At 37.9% G+C, this 12,597-nt stretch overlaps 1 protein-coding gene across 2 annotated transcripts; it reads right to left on the bottom strand.

Annotated features, from left to right (window-relative positions):
- Positions 1-384: 384 nt before the first annotated feature.
- LOC147333361 (uncharacterized) lies at positions 385-9,699 on the bottom strand. Of its 2 annotated transcripts, none has more exons than XM_086266627.1 (14): positions 9,608-9,699; positions 6,478-6,706; positions 6,100-6,287; positions 5,938-6,019; positions 5,766-5,848; positions 5,583-5,670; positions 5,417-5,505; positions 5,168-5,284; positions 4,546-4,641; positions 4,365-4,468; positions 4,163-4,271; positions 3,872-4,016; positions 3,762-3,788; positions 385-2,431 (listed from the first exon to the last, which is right to left on the bottom strand). In XM_086266627.1, the coding sequence occupies exons 2-14, from the start codon at positions 6,686-6,688 to the stop codon at positions 1,887-1,889; spliced, it is 1,884 nt and encodes a 627-aa protein (XP_086122753.1). In that variant the 5' UTR covers positions 6,689-6,706; positions 9,608-9,699; the 3' UTR covers positions 385-1,886. The 2 variants fall into 2 exon arrangements, with proteins under 2 accessions (XP_086122753.1, XP_086122743.1); XM_086266617.1 differs by having other exon boundaries at positions 5,938-6,022.
- Between the last annotated feature and the right edge of the window lie 2,898 nt (positions 9,700-12,597).

Raw genomic sequence — 12,597 nt, forward strand, 5'->3', positions numbered from 1 at the left:
CTTTTACAGCACTTTGGGAGACCTGTGTTGTTGTTAAATGTGCTTATAAATAAACTGATTGATTGACTGAAACTGACCATCATGAGAGTATTTCAAAGAGGACATGAAATATTTCCATCCATTATCCAGAACTCTCTTCTACATAGCACAAAACAACAATGAAGAATGTGTGCATCAAATTCACTAGTGGCATCTAGTGGACAAATAAGAAATGACAGTCTTGATGTCATTTCATTATTATTATTATTATTATTATTATTATTATTATTATTAATGATAATAGTTGATATTTTACGTTCTATTTATATTTTCTATTTTTTAAATCTAGTTATTGATTTTAAAGATATCTACTTATCAAATATATTTGTGGTAACACCATGACAAAAAATGCAAAAAAAAAAAAGTTCCTAAATGATAGTCTCTTTAATTTCTGTCCATTTAATGTCATAAATTATATTACATACATCTTTTAAATGGCATACAGCGACTCCTGAAGACCACAATATAAGAAGTCTGAGTAGAAAAAATACAAAGTGAAACAAATGGTTGAACAGAAGGAAATAGTTACAAAAAGGATCTGTAAAACAGAGCTACAAAGAGTAAGTAAGAAAACAGTTTGTTGATACAATAAGTGATGGACAATCAGCAAAAACACAACAAACAAGCAGAACTCGTAATCCATTCTTTGGTCAACTATTATAACAAACAGCATTTATAGTTAGAGCTGTGGGAAGGGGGTGCTGTATGTGTTTATACAGCGGTGGAGTGGACCACAGCTGTACACAGCAGAAAAGAATCAGCAGAGTCCAAATGTCACAGGCACAGGGATTTCAAGTATTCCAGTCTTGCAACTCTTAGGACAACAGTCAAGACATATGATGTAAGCTTATTCGCACAAAGTTAACATAACATTTTAAAGTCAACTTTCAACAACAGGGCCCCTGTGGCTTAGTTGCCAGAGCAAGCCATTTGCTAATGGTAAGGTTGGTGGTTTGATCCCTGGCTCCCCGTGTGTCATAGATCCTGAGTCCTGAATAACCCCCCAATCCCCCAAGGCTTGTAGTAAAAGTGAGTAGAAAAGCACATATATACACTTATATTATTTTCTTAAGGATTAATAAAGTATTCTGATTCCAATTCATACATACACCAGTCCATGTACAAGAAAGTCAAGTGCCCTGTTGCATCCAAGGGATTAATTTGAAATGACTTCCTGAAGTTCATCTAGGTGCATGATTTTAATGCTCCAAATAATTGGCTAATAGCTGATTTTGAAAAATGCACCACCTCTAGCTGGTGATCAGTACGTAACATAATTTGATTGTAATATGTCCTAACGTTTTTCTTAAAGAAACAGGAATAGTGTCTAAAGTGTTTCAACACGCCCAGACCTCCTAGTTTCCAGTGTTCTGTTTTTCCCGGGTTAATAATTTTCTGTTATTTCATTGTTCATATTGTTTCTGTAAAATTTATACATTTCCAATGCTGTATGTATGACTTATTTAAAACTTTTCAAATGTCAAAAGTTAGAAAATATAGTACATAAAAAATAAAACTCTAAAATTGATGCCTCAGTCAGAGGATCTTCATTAATGCATGTTATAAGAAAAATGTTGAAATTTGACCGATCAAATGCCCAATGGGCAGGTGAGCAAACTGTTACTGCACACTGAATAGAAAATATGGTACATAAAAACCTGAGTCAGGTGATCTTCGTGCATGTTATAATGAAAAATGTTGAAAAATTAAAAATGTTGAAACTTGGACAATCTTGGAAAATCTAAGAAAACTCATCAGAAAAAACATTAAACTGTTACTGCACACCTGGACACATATATTGCTTACCAGTGATGCATTCACTGCACCAGATCCAGTACATGTGATTACTACTGTTTTTGCACGGCAGTGATAATCAAAGGATTGCTGTTTTTCTCATTTTGTTTCAGATGTGGACTGAAGTACGGGAGGATCTCACCACCGAACGAACACTCAGTAAATGAGTAGATGTGAGACTGAGACGTCACATCGTAAAAGGACACGAGACCTTCCTCATAATCTACAAACACCCCGACTTTCCGAGGTTTCTCTTTAACCGAAAGGCTCACTGGTGGTGTTGCCAGGGCTGCATATTTCTGGTCTTCATAATGTACAGTAGCCCAGTAACCATTGTCAGGACTGATTGAGAGTTTCCCCTTGCGGTTTGCGTCACGTCTCGCCACACCCAGATCCCACCCGGTCTTTTTGCTGACCTCCACCTCCCAGTATGCCCTGCCAGAGGACAGCCTGTTTAGCCCCAGGATACTTCCAAACATATTAAACCTCTGTGGAGAATCAGGATCTTTCGACATCTTTCCACTATCTCTCACTTTTTTCCCATTATCAGAAATTTCAAGGCTTTGGTGTGCGGTCGCCGGGTCCAGCTTCACGTCCACTGCAGTCAAAAGAACACAAGTGATTAAAAAAACAGGACCGTGTGGTGGGTAGAAGTGTGGAAGCATCACAAGAGTTATGGATAAACTACAATAGAAGACTCCCCTTACTTTATTTACTTTTTCTATTAAACATTTCAGCCAAAGCTGACCCAAACATGGTGGTAAGTATTGCTATGGAAACATTAGTAACAACAGGTTTGTCCTCAGTAAGAAATAATATTTGTATATGAAATCTTAAGGAGATGAGATATGAGCATGCATGATACCCTAACCGTTCCCTGAACTTTTTTTCACATCTTCCTCCGGATAAAGCAATAAAGAGAGGTTTCACACTATCGACAAGCAGCTAGGCTAACAAAAGAGCATCAGGGCATTGTGTTCGCCATGCTGACCCCTTGAGGTCTTGTCATCATAACAAGTAAACACTACTTACTTATGTTAGCTAACTCACTATTTAATTTTTTCATTGGTAAATAAACAATATATTAATATTTTTTAGCTAATAACTGTGCTAATTTTCCAATATTTTATTCACATAACTCCTGAAATCTTACAGTACTGAATCACAGTGCATTAATTTTGTTGAGTTTGCTGCTCGCCAAGAGGTGTCAAATATCGTTCACGTGACAAAATTTGAGAGTAATAAAATGTGCCCGAGCTAAACGTGTTCATATCCTTAAAAATAATTATTCATGTTTTTCCATAGACCCTTTTTTCAGGGGGGGAAGTGATTGCAGTTAAGTGAGCAGTTTTAGAAATATATAAGCAGACAAATTACTGTGGGGCAATTTGTTTCCACAGTGACACAGTTACAGTTGAGGAGGAGAAACTTTATGCCTTTGTGTTTAAATAGGAAAAAACTGAAATAACAAAAATGTGACTTGTGCCATACAAACTGTCTCACTGCCCGATGACCAATCATCACCATCAGCTAGATAATGAGTGAAAGTAATCGCTACAGACGATGTTAAAACTCATCTTTGCCATTTGTTTCTTAAATAACTTTGAAAGAGTACATTAGAAAATTATGTTTTATTTTGGAAGTCTACATATTAATTTTGACTGCATCCAACTAAACCTTAACAAGACGAGTTCAATTCTGGAAAACAATAAGAGCTGAAGGCTTTTTTTATTTTGGAATTTGAGAGAATCCTGCTAAATTTCTATAAAGCTTTGGTTTTTATTTTAAAATTTCACAACTTTTAAAGCCTATTAATTTTCCATTACAAGACCTACTGCTGTTCATCAGTATGTATCTGTATTAAACATCAAAATGCAAAACAATCACATTTTTTCATTTAAATAAGGTTTTCATTTTGAAATACACACCTGCAAATTTTGTAATCCTCCTGAGTTCTGTGGAAACAAACATTTTAGTAAGTGGCAATAAATCAGAAAATACAGATTTTAATATAAGTATAACAAAATGAAGGGCGCACCAATGGATGAGAGTTTTTCCAGTTTGTCGTGAATTTGCTTCATCATGGCTGAAGTCGTAGTTCTCAGTGTGCCAAAGGAGAGTGAAGTGTCAACTTGTACATTTTTCCAGTCAGTAGATTCATTCAGGCCTGTTAGTGGCGAAACCTGTGTGTGCACACAGTAAATATCAGCGTATGACAAGATTAGATTTAATGAGTTTAACGAAACAGAATTTCCAAAGTGCAGAAATGCACTTTTATGCTGAGATGTTAAAAAGACCAGAAGATGGACTTCAGGTCCTCAAAGCTCACCTCCAAGTTTGGGTTTTTGGGTGCTTCAGCAATGGCCTTTTTGAGCACATCAATTTCTCTTTGCAGCTTCTGGATGATATCCTGAGCATCTCCTTTCACTTTCTGTCTCCTAAACAGTATTTAAGAGAGTAAAATGTACAGCTCTATAACAGCACACTGGCAATGTTCAGTTGCTCTCCACTGATAAACTAACAGTACCAACCTCTCCTCCAGAGGCTTGAGGGCTTTCTTTCGAGCATCTTCCACAACTCTGATAGCCTCTGAGAAGAAATTATTGACTTCCAACCATTCGGCATCCAGAGTACCCTGAAAAGAGAGTGGATGTGTTAAAGTAACATCAAAGCAAGAAACCAAACGAATGAAAAATAAATAAACATCCTTACCTTGCAGTCTATTTCCGATGATCTGACTTCAGCCATCTTGAGCTCTCTGATGTGAATTTTCTGCTGCAAATCAGATTTCATCTTTTCCTGTTTTGCCTTGAAAGAGGAAAATGGCTCAGAGTCAAAGGTCTCATGATAGAAGGACACATCCTGGTCAAAAATGACTCCAATGTTTCTCACAGTGCTACTGGAGGCCAAGGTAATGCCATCCAGAGTAAGAATCTGGTTAGATATCATATTTCTAAGATTTTCAGGGCCGAGTAAAATAACCTCAGTTTTATGTGAATTTAGAAGCAGAAATTTAGAGGCCATCCAGGTTTTTTGTGTCTTTGCGATATTTCTGCAGTTTAACTAAATGTGGATACTAGGGAGGTTTAAAGCTAGAGGTGTGGTGGCTTTGACTGAAAGGTGTGCAAACACATGCAGCAGTAGCCTGTAACACTCTGTGAGGCTTTACTTCCACTACTATGAGTGTCTGAACTGGACCTCCAAGCAGTGTTTGTGCTGTTGGCACTTTTTGGAGCATTTTTAGAATTTTTTCAGTTTTAGTGACTGAAAATTCTACTAATTATTACATTGTTACTCAGAACCACTATTTTAACAACTATTAAAACTGCATTACCTTTTGTAGTTTTTTAGTCTTCTTCTCTTTCAGCCTGTCTATGTCCTTTTCTTTTTCTTCGGGGCAGATTGCTGCGTGCTGGGCTGCTTTCCCAGGAAGCTCCAAGAGTTGTACCACCTAAAATATGAAAGCAGTAAGTAATGAAATTAATCTTTATACAGTTTAACTCTTAGCAAAATTGTTTCACATTTATACTAAAACCATATTTTACATGCATCTGAATAACTGTACTTAAGAAATCTGCAGTACCTGCTGTCCACCAGTAGAGAAGTCCAGAGCTCGACGGGCTTTGTCTGAGCTCACGGTGCTTTGATGAGAGCGCTGAGGAGTCTCAAAGACTGCAGAGGAACAAGAGAGTTATTACCAAGCAAAGCTGGCTTGAACTATCATCAGCTGTGAAGATTGTAATGCGTACATGATGTGTCTGTCTCCATCTTTGTGGTTGTGTTGTCTGTGTGATCACTGTGGTTGCTGAAGGTCTGTGACACAGACATGAACACAGACTGTAAAAGGAAAGTAGAAGTGGAGATTCAGTGGGTGTCACTTGACAAGTTGTCCTAACACTTCTTTGATATGTTTGAAAAGAAAATCTGTGTACCTGTGCACCAGAGCCTAAATCAAGCCCCTGATCTTCGCCCATGTTTGAACCTGTTGGCACAGACTGTTGCTGAGTTTCAACCACTGTAACAAAAGAGGATTAATGGTTAAATTAAGCCACCTTGCTTTTTTGGAGTGTTGTCATTATGAACTAACTAAATTAAAATGCATACATGATTTAATTATCTCTACTGCAGAGGCTGGTCTGGCTGGAGAATCGATTTGGGGGATGAAGCTTGATGGCAGAAACATATTCTGCTGGAGAGAACAGATGTGATTATACAGTTCGATGCTAATCTAGTGTAATTTCTCATATTTTGGTGAAAAAGCCATACCTCCTCCTTGACTGAAGGACTGAAAGTTGGTCTGCTGCACTTTTGATGAGATTCTTCTTGATGATTTCTCCAGAGTTGAACTTTGTTCTCTTCCAGTTGATTTTGTGTAGATCTCATCCCTCCCTGGAGATCTCCGAGGTCCTGATCAACTGTGATTCTGGGCCAGCTGTAGTAGCTTGAGTTTGAATCTGTTGTGTTTGTGTGACACATTAAGGAACGATTATTTTAACTCTTCCTGCATATTCTTTGTTTATTTTTTAGTAAATCATTCCTTAACAATGTGAGAATACACTGTAACGAACTGTCAAAGTGACAAATTTATCCTCTGCAGCTGCACAAAGTGTAACTATAGGGTAGCAGTACAATCAGCGCACTCACCAGACTTCACAGAATTCTTGAAAATATCCATAAATGGGTCTGTTAATTTGATCTGAGGACTCAGGATAGTCACTGTAGGAAGGTAACTGAATTGTTCATGTTCAGGGATCCTCATTCCCTTTGGTGTACATCCCATCTTTCCCTGGTGAACTCTGAGGCCCTGGTAACTTGTCGTTTTGGACCAGCCACAGTGGCAAACCTGAAGACTCATTTTGGATGAGTTGAGTATCTGAAGTAGACAGAAAAGGGTGTAAACAACAGGGAAACCAGTAAGAGTTCAATTATTAAAAATACATGCACTGTTTAGAAAATGTGGTTTTAGATTTTAGGAATAATATGAGTAATGTGTGAATTATCAGTGAGGGTAGTTTATCACTAGTTTGCTTCAATAATTGATTTTAATGCTATTCTTTCCAAACAATTTGGTTATTATTGTTTGTCTTCTGCTAATGAAATTAAAAGTCACAGTTTTTTCTTTTCTCATGATCCTAGAGTTTTGAGTTTTGGGGTGTTTTGCAGGTTTTTAATTTATTTATCTGTATTACAGTTCTGTATTGTTGACATTCTGGCTTTTTTATGGTTCACATCTTAGTCCTGTTCTCAGTGTTTGTTGCCTCATGATTAGTTTTGATAGTCCACGTATCAAGAGTGTTTTTTATTCAGTTTTGCTTCCCACTTCCCAGCCCGTTAGTCTGATTCCATTCAGCTGTGTTCCCTGGTGTTTTGCATCTCCCTGATTTCCTAGTATGTAAACAATGTCTGAGTCCTCCTTTGTTCTTTGTCATTTTCTCCCTCAAGGTGTGTTTCCTGTGTGGTTCCAGCTTGTCTTGTTAAAGGCTTGTTGTGTGTTCATAGTTTCTGCTATGGTGTATACTCTACTTTTAGAAGAGTTTTTTTTACTATTAAAAGTTGTGCTTTTCAGGTTAAAAGTAACCTTTCAAGGCATTACTGCATGATGTCCTGATGTCCTTATATCAGAAAGAAATGATGACCATATTGTTTTTGCCCCTCAGTTACCCATCATTTCTCTGTTCCACTTTACAAGACAGACATATAAAATACTAAGACAAATATATTACCCCTTATATATAAAAATACTTTTTTTTAAAAAAGTGAAACTGTCAAAAATTACACCTCGGACTCGCTTGTGTTGCACAGTGATTAGGCGCCCTCTAGTGGCACTGAATGTGCAACAAAAAAACCCCACTGATATTACAGTTTTGTGTCTTAGTGTGGAGAGTTCATGTCAGTAAAGATATACATTAAAACTGTCACCATTCCACTGAGATTTTAAAAAACATTATCAAGCTACAACATGTATGTACTTATACATAATATTGAATAATTTAATTCAATTTTTATTTATATATCACAACAACAGTAGCCTCCAGACACTTTATATTGTAAGGTCTACATTATGAGGTACAATAATACATACAGAAATCAATCATATGACCCCTACGAGCAAGCACTTTGGCGACAGTGGGAAGGAAAAACTCCCTTTTAACAGGAAGAAACCTCCCACAGAGCCAGGCTGGGGAAGGGTGGCCATCTGCCTAAATAAAGCATAAATGTGGTGAAATATCGATCCTATACATAACACATAAATGGTAAAGCGTAAATGGTATAGCGCTTTTCTAGTCCCTAAGGACCCCAAAACCCTTCACACTACATTCAGTTATTCACCCATTCACACACTGGTGATGGCAAGCTACATTGTAGCCACAGCTGCCCTGGGGCGCACTGACAGAGGCGAGGCTGCCGGACACTGGCGCCACCGGGCCCTCTGACCACCACCAGTAGGCAAACATGGGGTTAGTATCTTGCCCAAGGATATTTGGCATGCAGCCAGAAGGCAGCCTGGGATTGAACTACCGACCTTCTGATTAGTGGCTGACCTGCTCTGCCACCTGAGCTACAGCCACATAAATGTAATTAGTGTTTTATTATTTTTAATAAGCATTAAACATTCATTTTAAAACTCATCTCCCTTTCAAACTTTGACCACACATATAACACATAATTATAGGCAAACACTCACGCCCTGACATTTAATCTGTAGCTACTAGAAGGAGTTAAAATGACTCTCCAAGAGTAGTATTTGCATTTCAGGTTGGATTTGTTTATTCCTGTCATGGAAAGAAAATCAGCCTAGTGGAAAAAAAGCTTAGCACACACCGTGCAACCTGCGGTTTAATTTTATAGCCATGACAGCTTCCTTATCCTGAAAAGATCTGTGTAATTAACAGAAGTTTTGTTGTATAAGTTTGTGTGCATGTGCACGGATTCGGCTTATATAGGGTTTTTTTCTGGGATTTCGCGCAACCCAGGAAAAAATAATCAATACATAATGGGCTTGGAGTGACAACATTATGAATGAAATGAGCTTTATTTGGAAGCACCCCCCCCCCCCCTCGACAGGTTGTGTGTGAGACTTCAGCACAGCAGCAGCAGCAAGTAGGCGCACCGAGGGCCCTCGCGCTCAATTTTCGAGTATATCTGTGTGATAGAATTTAGAAAACACATCGGTGCAAATTATAAGTCTGGTGTTTTTGTGTCCGTTGGTTTGTTTTTGTTTCGTGAGCTGGTTATTATACCGCTACACCGAGCCAGAGAATACCTCGCCGCCCCGCCCCTCTCCTCCCTGTGCAGCAAGCAACAGGCGCACCTCGCAAACGGAGGGCGCCCTTACTCACCACAAATGGGCGATAGAAAACTGACTGGTACCCATGCAAGCACAAAAATGCGTTGGCAGCATTGGTGCCAGCAACTATTTTTGCCGATGCCCATAATCCCGCCCCCACCATGTCGCCTATATCAAAACCCCCAACTGTATAACGTTGTGTGCTGCACTCTACAAACTACGAGTTAACTAACAACTTTTTAGATTTTATTTCACATGCAAGATGACGTCACAGCATCTACACAAAATAAAATACATATAAAACATATATATAATACTTATAGTATTATACAAAGGAGTAATGATTTAATATAATCTGATTCTTCTACAAACAAGGCTTTCATTCATGCAGGCACGAGAGTGAGTGGGTCAGTGAGACTGTCGTGTTATTTTATCATGAAGCATTTCAAAAAGTTCAAAGTAACACCAAAGTGCAGAGCAGCCTACCTGCGCTCCTGCGTATCTCGATGCTCCTCTGTGAGATCTGCTTTCTCCACACTCTGCTCCTCTCTAATAAAGATTCAGCAGTTTCAGTTTCCTTTCGGCAAAATCAATCCCGAAACTGTGAGGAGTTGCGACATATCACTGCGAAATACTTGGTTACTGAAAACGTCATGGAAAAGAAATAAACAAATAAACGTCATGAGGAAAAAAAGGGAACAACGTTCATTCATTCTTTAAGAAAAACGAGAGAGAGAAAAAAAACCCAAATACAAACAGTTGACATATAGATGCTAAAATCTATTTTTGATACCTAAAGTGTAAAAGTGGAGGTGTTTGTCACACAGGTGGGGCTTTGTGTGCAAAGGACACTCCTCATTTAGCACGCAGGTCATTTAAAAAAATGTTTTTTTAAGCTAAACACATAAAAGTGTCATATCCTCCTCACTGGACAATAAAGAAGAGAGAGGCAGAGAGATAGATGAGTTTATTTATTTTCCATTTCCAGCATGAAGCAAAAGCAATATGTGACAGCAGACTGGGACTGAATGATTTACCATTGACACCCGGGTAGAACCCCTGCACCTGCTTCAAACATGGCACTTAAAGAAAAAATATAATAAAAACAAATGCACATATACACAAACCAGTTCACAAAAAATACCACACCCATGTATACTGATGGCTAGCAGTGGCACCATCTTCTTCAACATGCAAACTGAGATAGGGGTGAAGTTCCCCAGTAAACAAACACTCTTTGGTTTGTAGAATGACACAAAACCTTCCTCGTAACTCAAAAAAACTCCAACGTTTGTGAGGTTTTTCTTTGGGCAAAGGAAGCAGATGGTTCTGTGAGGACTGTGCAGACTTTGTCATCTTTGTGCGAATCATTTTGGGGGTTTTGTGAGAGGTTCTCCTTATGGCTTGTGCTTGCTTTTATTACACCCAGATGCTTGTGTTGCTAACCTCCACCTCCCAGTAAGGTTTCCCAAGGATTTTCCAGTAAGATTTCCCCTTGCCTCTTGTTTTTGTACAGAGAAAGTGATCAGGCTTTTTCTTCATCTCCTGACACCAGCTGAACTCTTTCCTTGTGTTGGTCATTGCTGTGCAGGAAAAACAAAGTATGTGATCACAGGTGAAATAAGGGATTGTTTTCCCAGTGCAGGTTTAGAGTGTTTCATTTTGTGATAGCCATTGATCCATTTTTCAAATAATCTCTAAGGATCTGACTTTTTAAGAAAGACACAAATATCTCTGCTTATTATTTGGCTAACAGCTTAAAATAGACATAGCATTTTATAATAAGTTAACAGCATTCCCACAAAGCACCCCTGCACACCAGCATTGCACTTAAATTATACTTTAATTAAGATATAGTTATGATTTAATCACAAAAATATGACTGGCTCAGCATTACATGAATCAAATTTTTAAACTGATGTTGGAGTGAGAACATTGTTACAGGGAAAATGTGTCTGTCTGCAGATATTAACTAAACATCTGTATGTAGTACGAAATGGACATAATAATAATAAATATGCTAAAGTGAAAATAAACTTAACTGAAACTCAATACTCTTACAAACTAAATAGTTCCCAGAAATAAAAAGAATTAAGTAAAGCTTATTTAAGATGACTATGTTTGGACAACTTGTTCATTGCACGTATACAGTACTAAGAACAACTTGATTTTAAGTTTCTGACTGTACAACACTAATTGTTTACTGACTGACAAACATTTTAAGTTCCACTAAATTAAAGAACAATTTGTGGTCATTTTTTAATCACATTTCTTTATTATCCTTGAAATTTCTAGTACAATACTTAAATTAATATAACACTGTATGCAAATAAAAAATAATTAACACCACTTCTTGTAATGGTGTTAAAATCAGCCCAACTTTTATTTTCAAATCCAAAACGTACATCAGCCAACATGCTAGACGTTGTTCTGCTGAAAAACAAACAACATTGCCACTATTGTTATAATCTTACAATGAAACAAAGTCTCAGATTTAATTTCTGTAAACCTAAGTTTATGCTTTCTGCAACTTTGTTTTTCTAGTTACATTACTTATATTTTCAAAATAAAATGTAATTATTGTGTAGCCACAGGTGCTTGTTTCCAGTCCAGGCATTACTGCCTGAATGACTGTCATGGATTTAGGTGATCCAAACGTAAGTGGAACACAAATGGGACAAATATGACATAGTGAGACAAAGGAGGAAGAAAACTAAATACACTGCACACAGGACAGGGACTATCAAAATAAAACAGGACACATGAGACATGGACTGAAACGTGGACTTGACACTGTGACTGGGTAAGAACAGACATGAGAACACAACTAACTTGAACACATGGAACACAGAGGAGGCACAGTTACAAAGCCTAAAGACTAGAAACTAACAAATCAAGCAGGGGAGAATTAAGGAAAATAGAAATACAAATAACAATGCCAAGAACAATGCTAAATCAAAAAAATATTCAAAACCAGAAACACATAAACACTGGGTCCCCAGACTCAGAGCAATGAAAAATTTGATCTGTGTTAGCTACAATAGGATTATCACTTGCCCCTGCATACACTTCAAAAATTTTATAGAGCCCATAAGCCAATGCTTCCTTCTCCACTATCGAGTAGTGTGGACCACAGAAGCCACCACAGGCCTACAGGACTGTTTTGACAACACGGTTTGGGGTATATTTGCAGAAGGAACAGAATTGTACTCTCATACTCTCATACATACTGAGAGTGTAACAACAACAAAGACTGTTAAAGTGTTCTCATCACCATCTTCAACCTCTCACTGCTACAGTCTATTATACCATCCCGCTTTAAGTCAGCCACTCCAGTGCCCAAGAAGAACATGGTGAGCTGCCTGAATGACTATCGCCCAGTTGCATAAATGCTTTGAGAAACTTATCGGCGGCCTAACTCCCAGCAAATGGGTGATAGAAAACATGAGTACGAGCAATTTTTTTTACATTTTGTT

The sequence above is a fragment of the Aulonocara sp. 'chitande type north' Nkhata Bay genome, linkage group LG3 (assembly GCF_057382095.1).
Source record: "Aulonocara sp. 'chitande type north' Nkhata Bay isolate Kocher_YH1m ecotype deep benthic linkage group LG3, A_spYH_male_GT1.1, whole genome shotgun sequence".
NCBI lineage: Eukaryota > Metazoa > Chordata > Actinopteri > Cichliformes > Cichlidae > Aulonocara > Aulonocara sp. 'chitande type north' Nkhata Bay.

Bases quoted from the DNA above. Each gene is read 5' to 3' on its own strand.
- LOC147333361 (XM_086266617.1), bottom strand. From the start codon at position 6,688: ATGAGTCTTCAGGTTTGCCACTGTGGCTGGTCCAAAACGACAAGTTAC. The intron at 6,023-6,099 runs GTATGGCTTTTT...TGTTCTCTCCAG, and splicing joins GTCCTTCAGTCAAGGAGGAG to CAGAATATGTTTCTGCCATC. The intron at 4,642-5,167 runs GTAATGCAGTTT...TCCTCTTTCAAG, and splicing joins AGACTAAAAAACTACAAAAG to GCAAAACAGGAAAAGATGAA.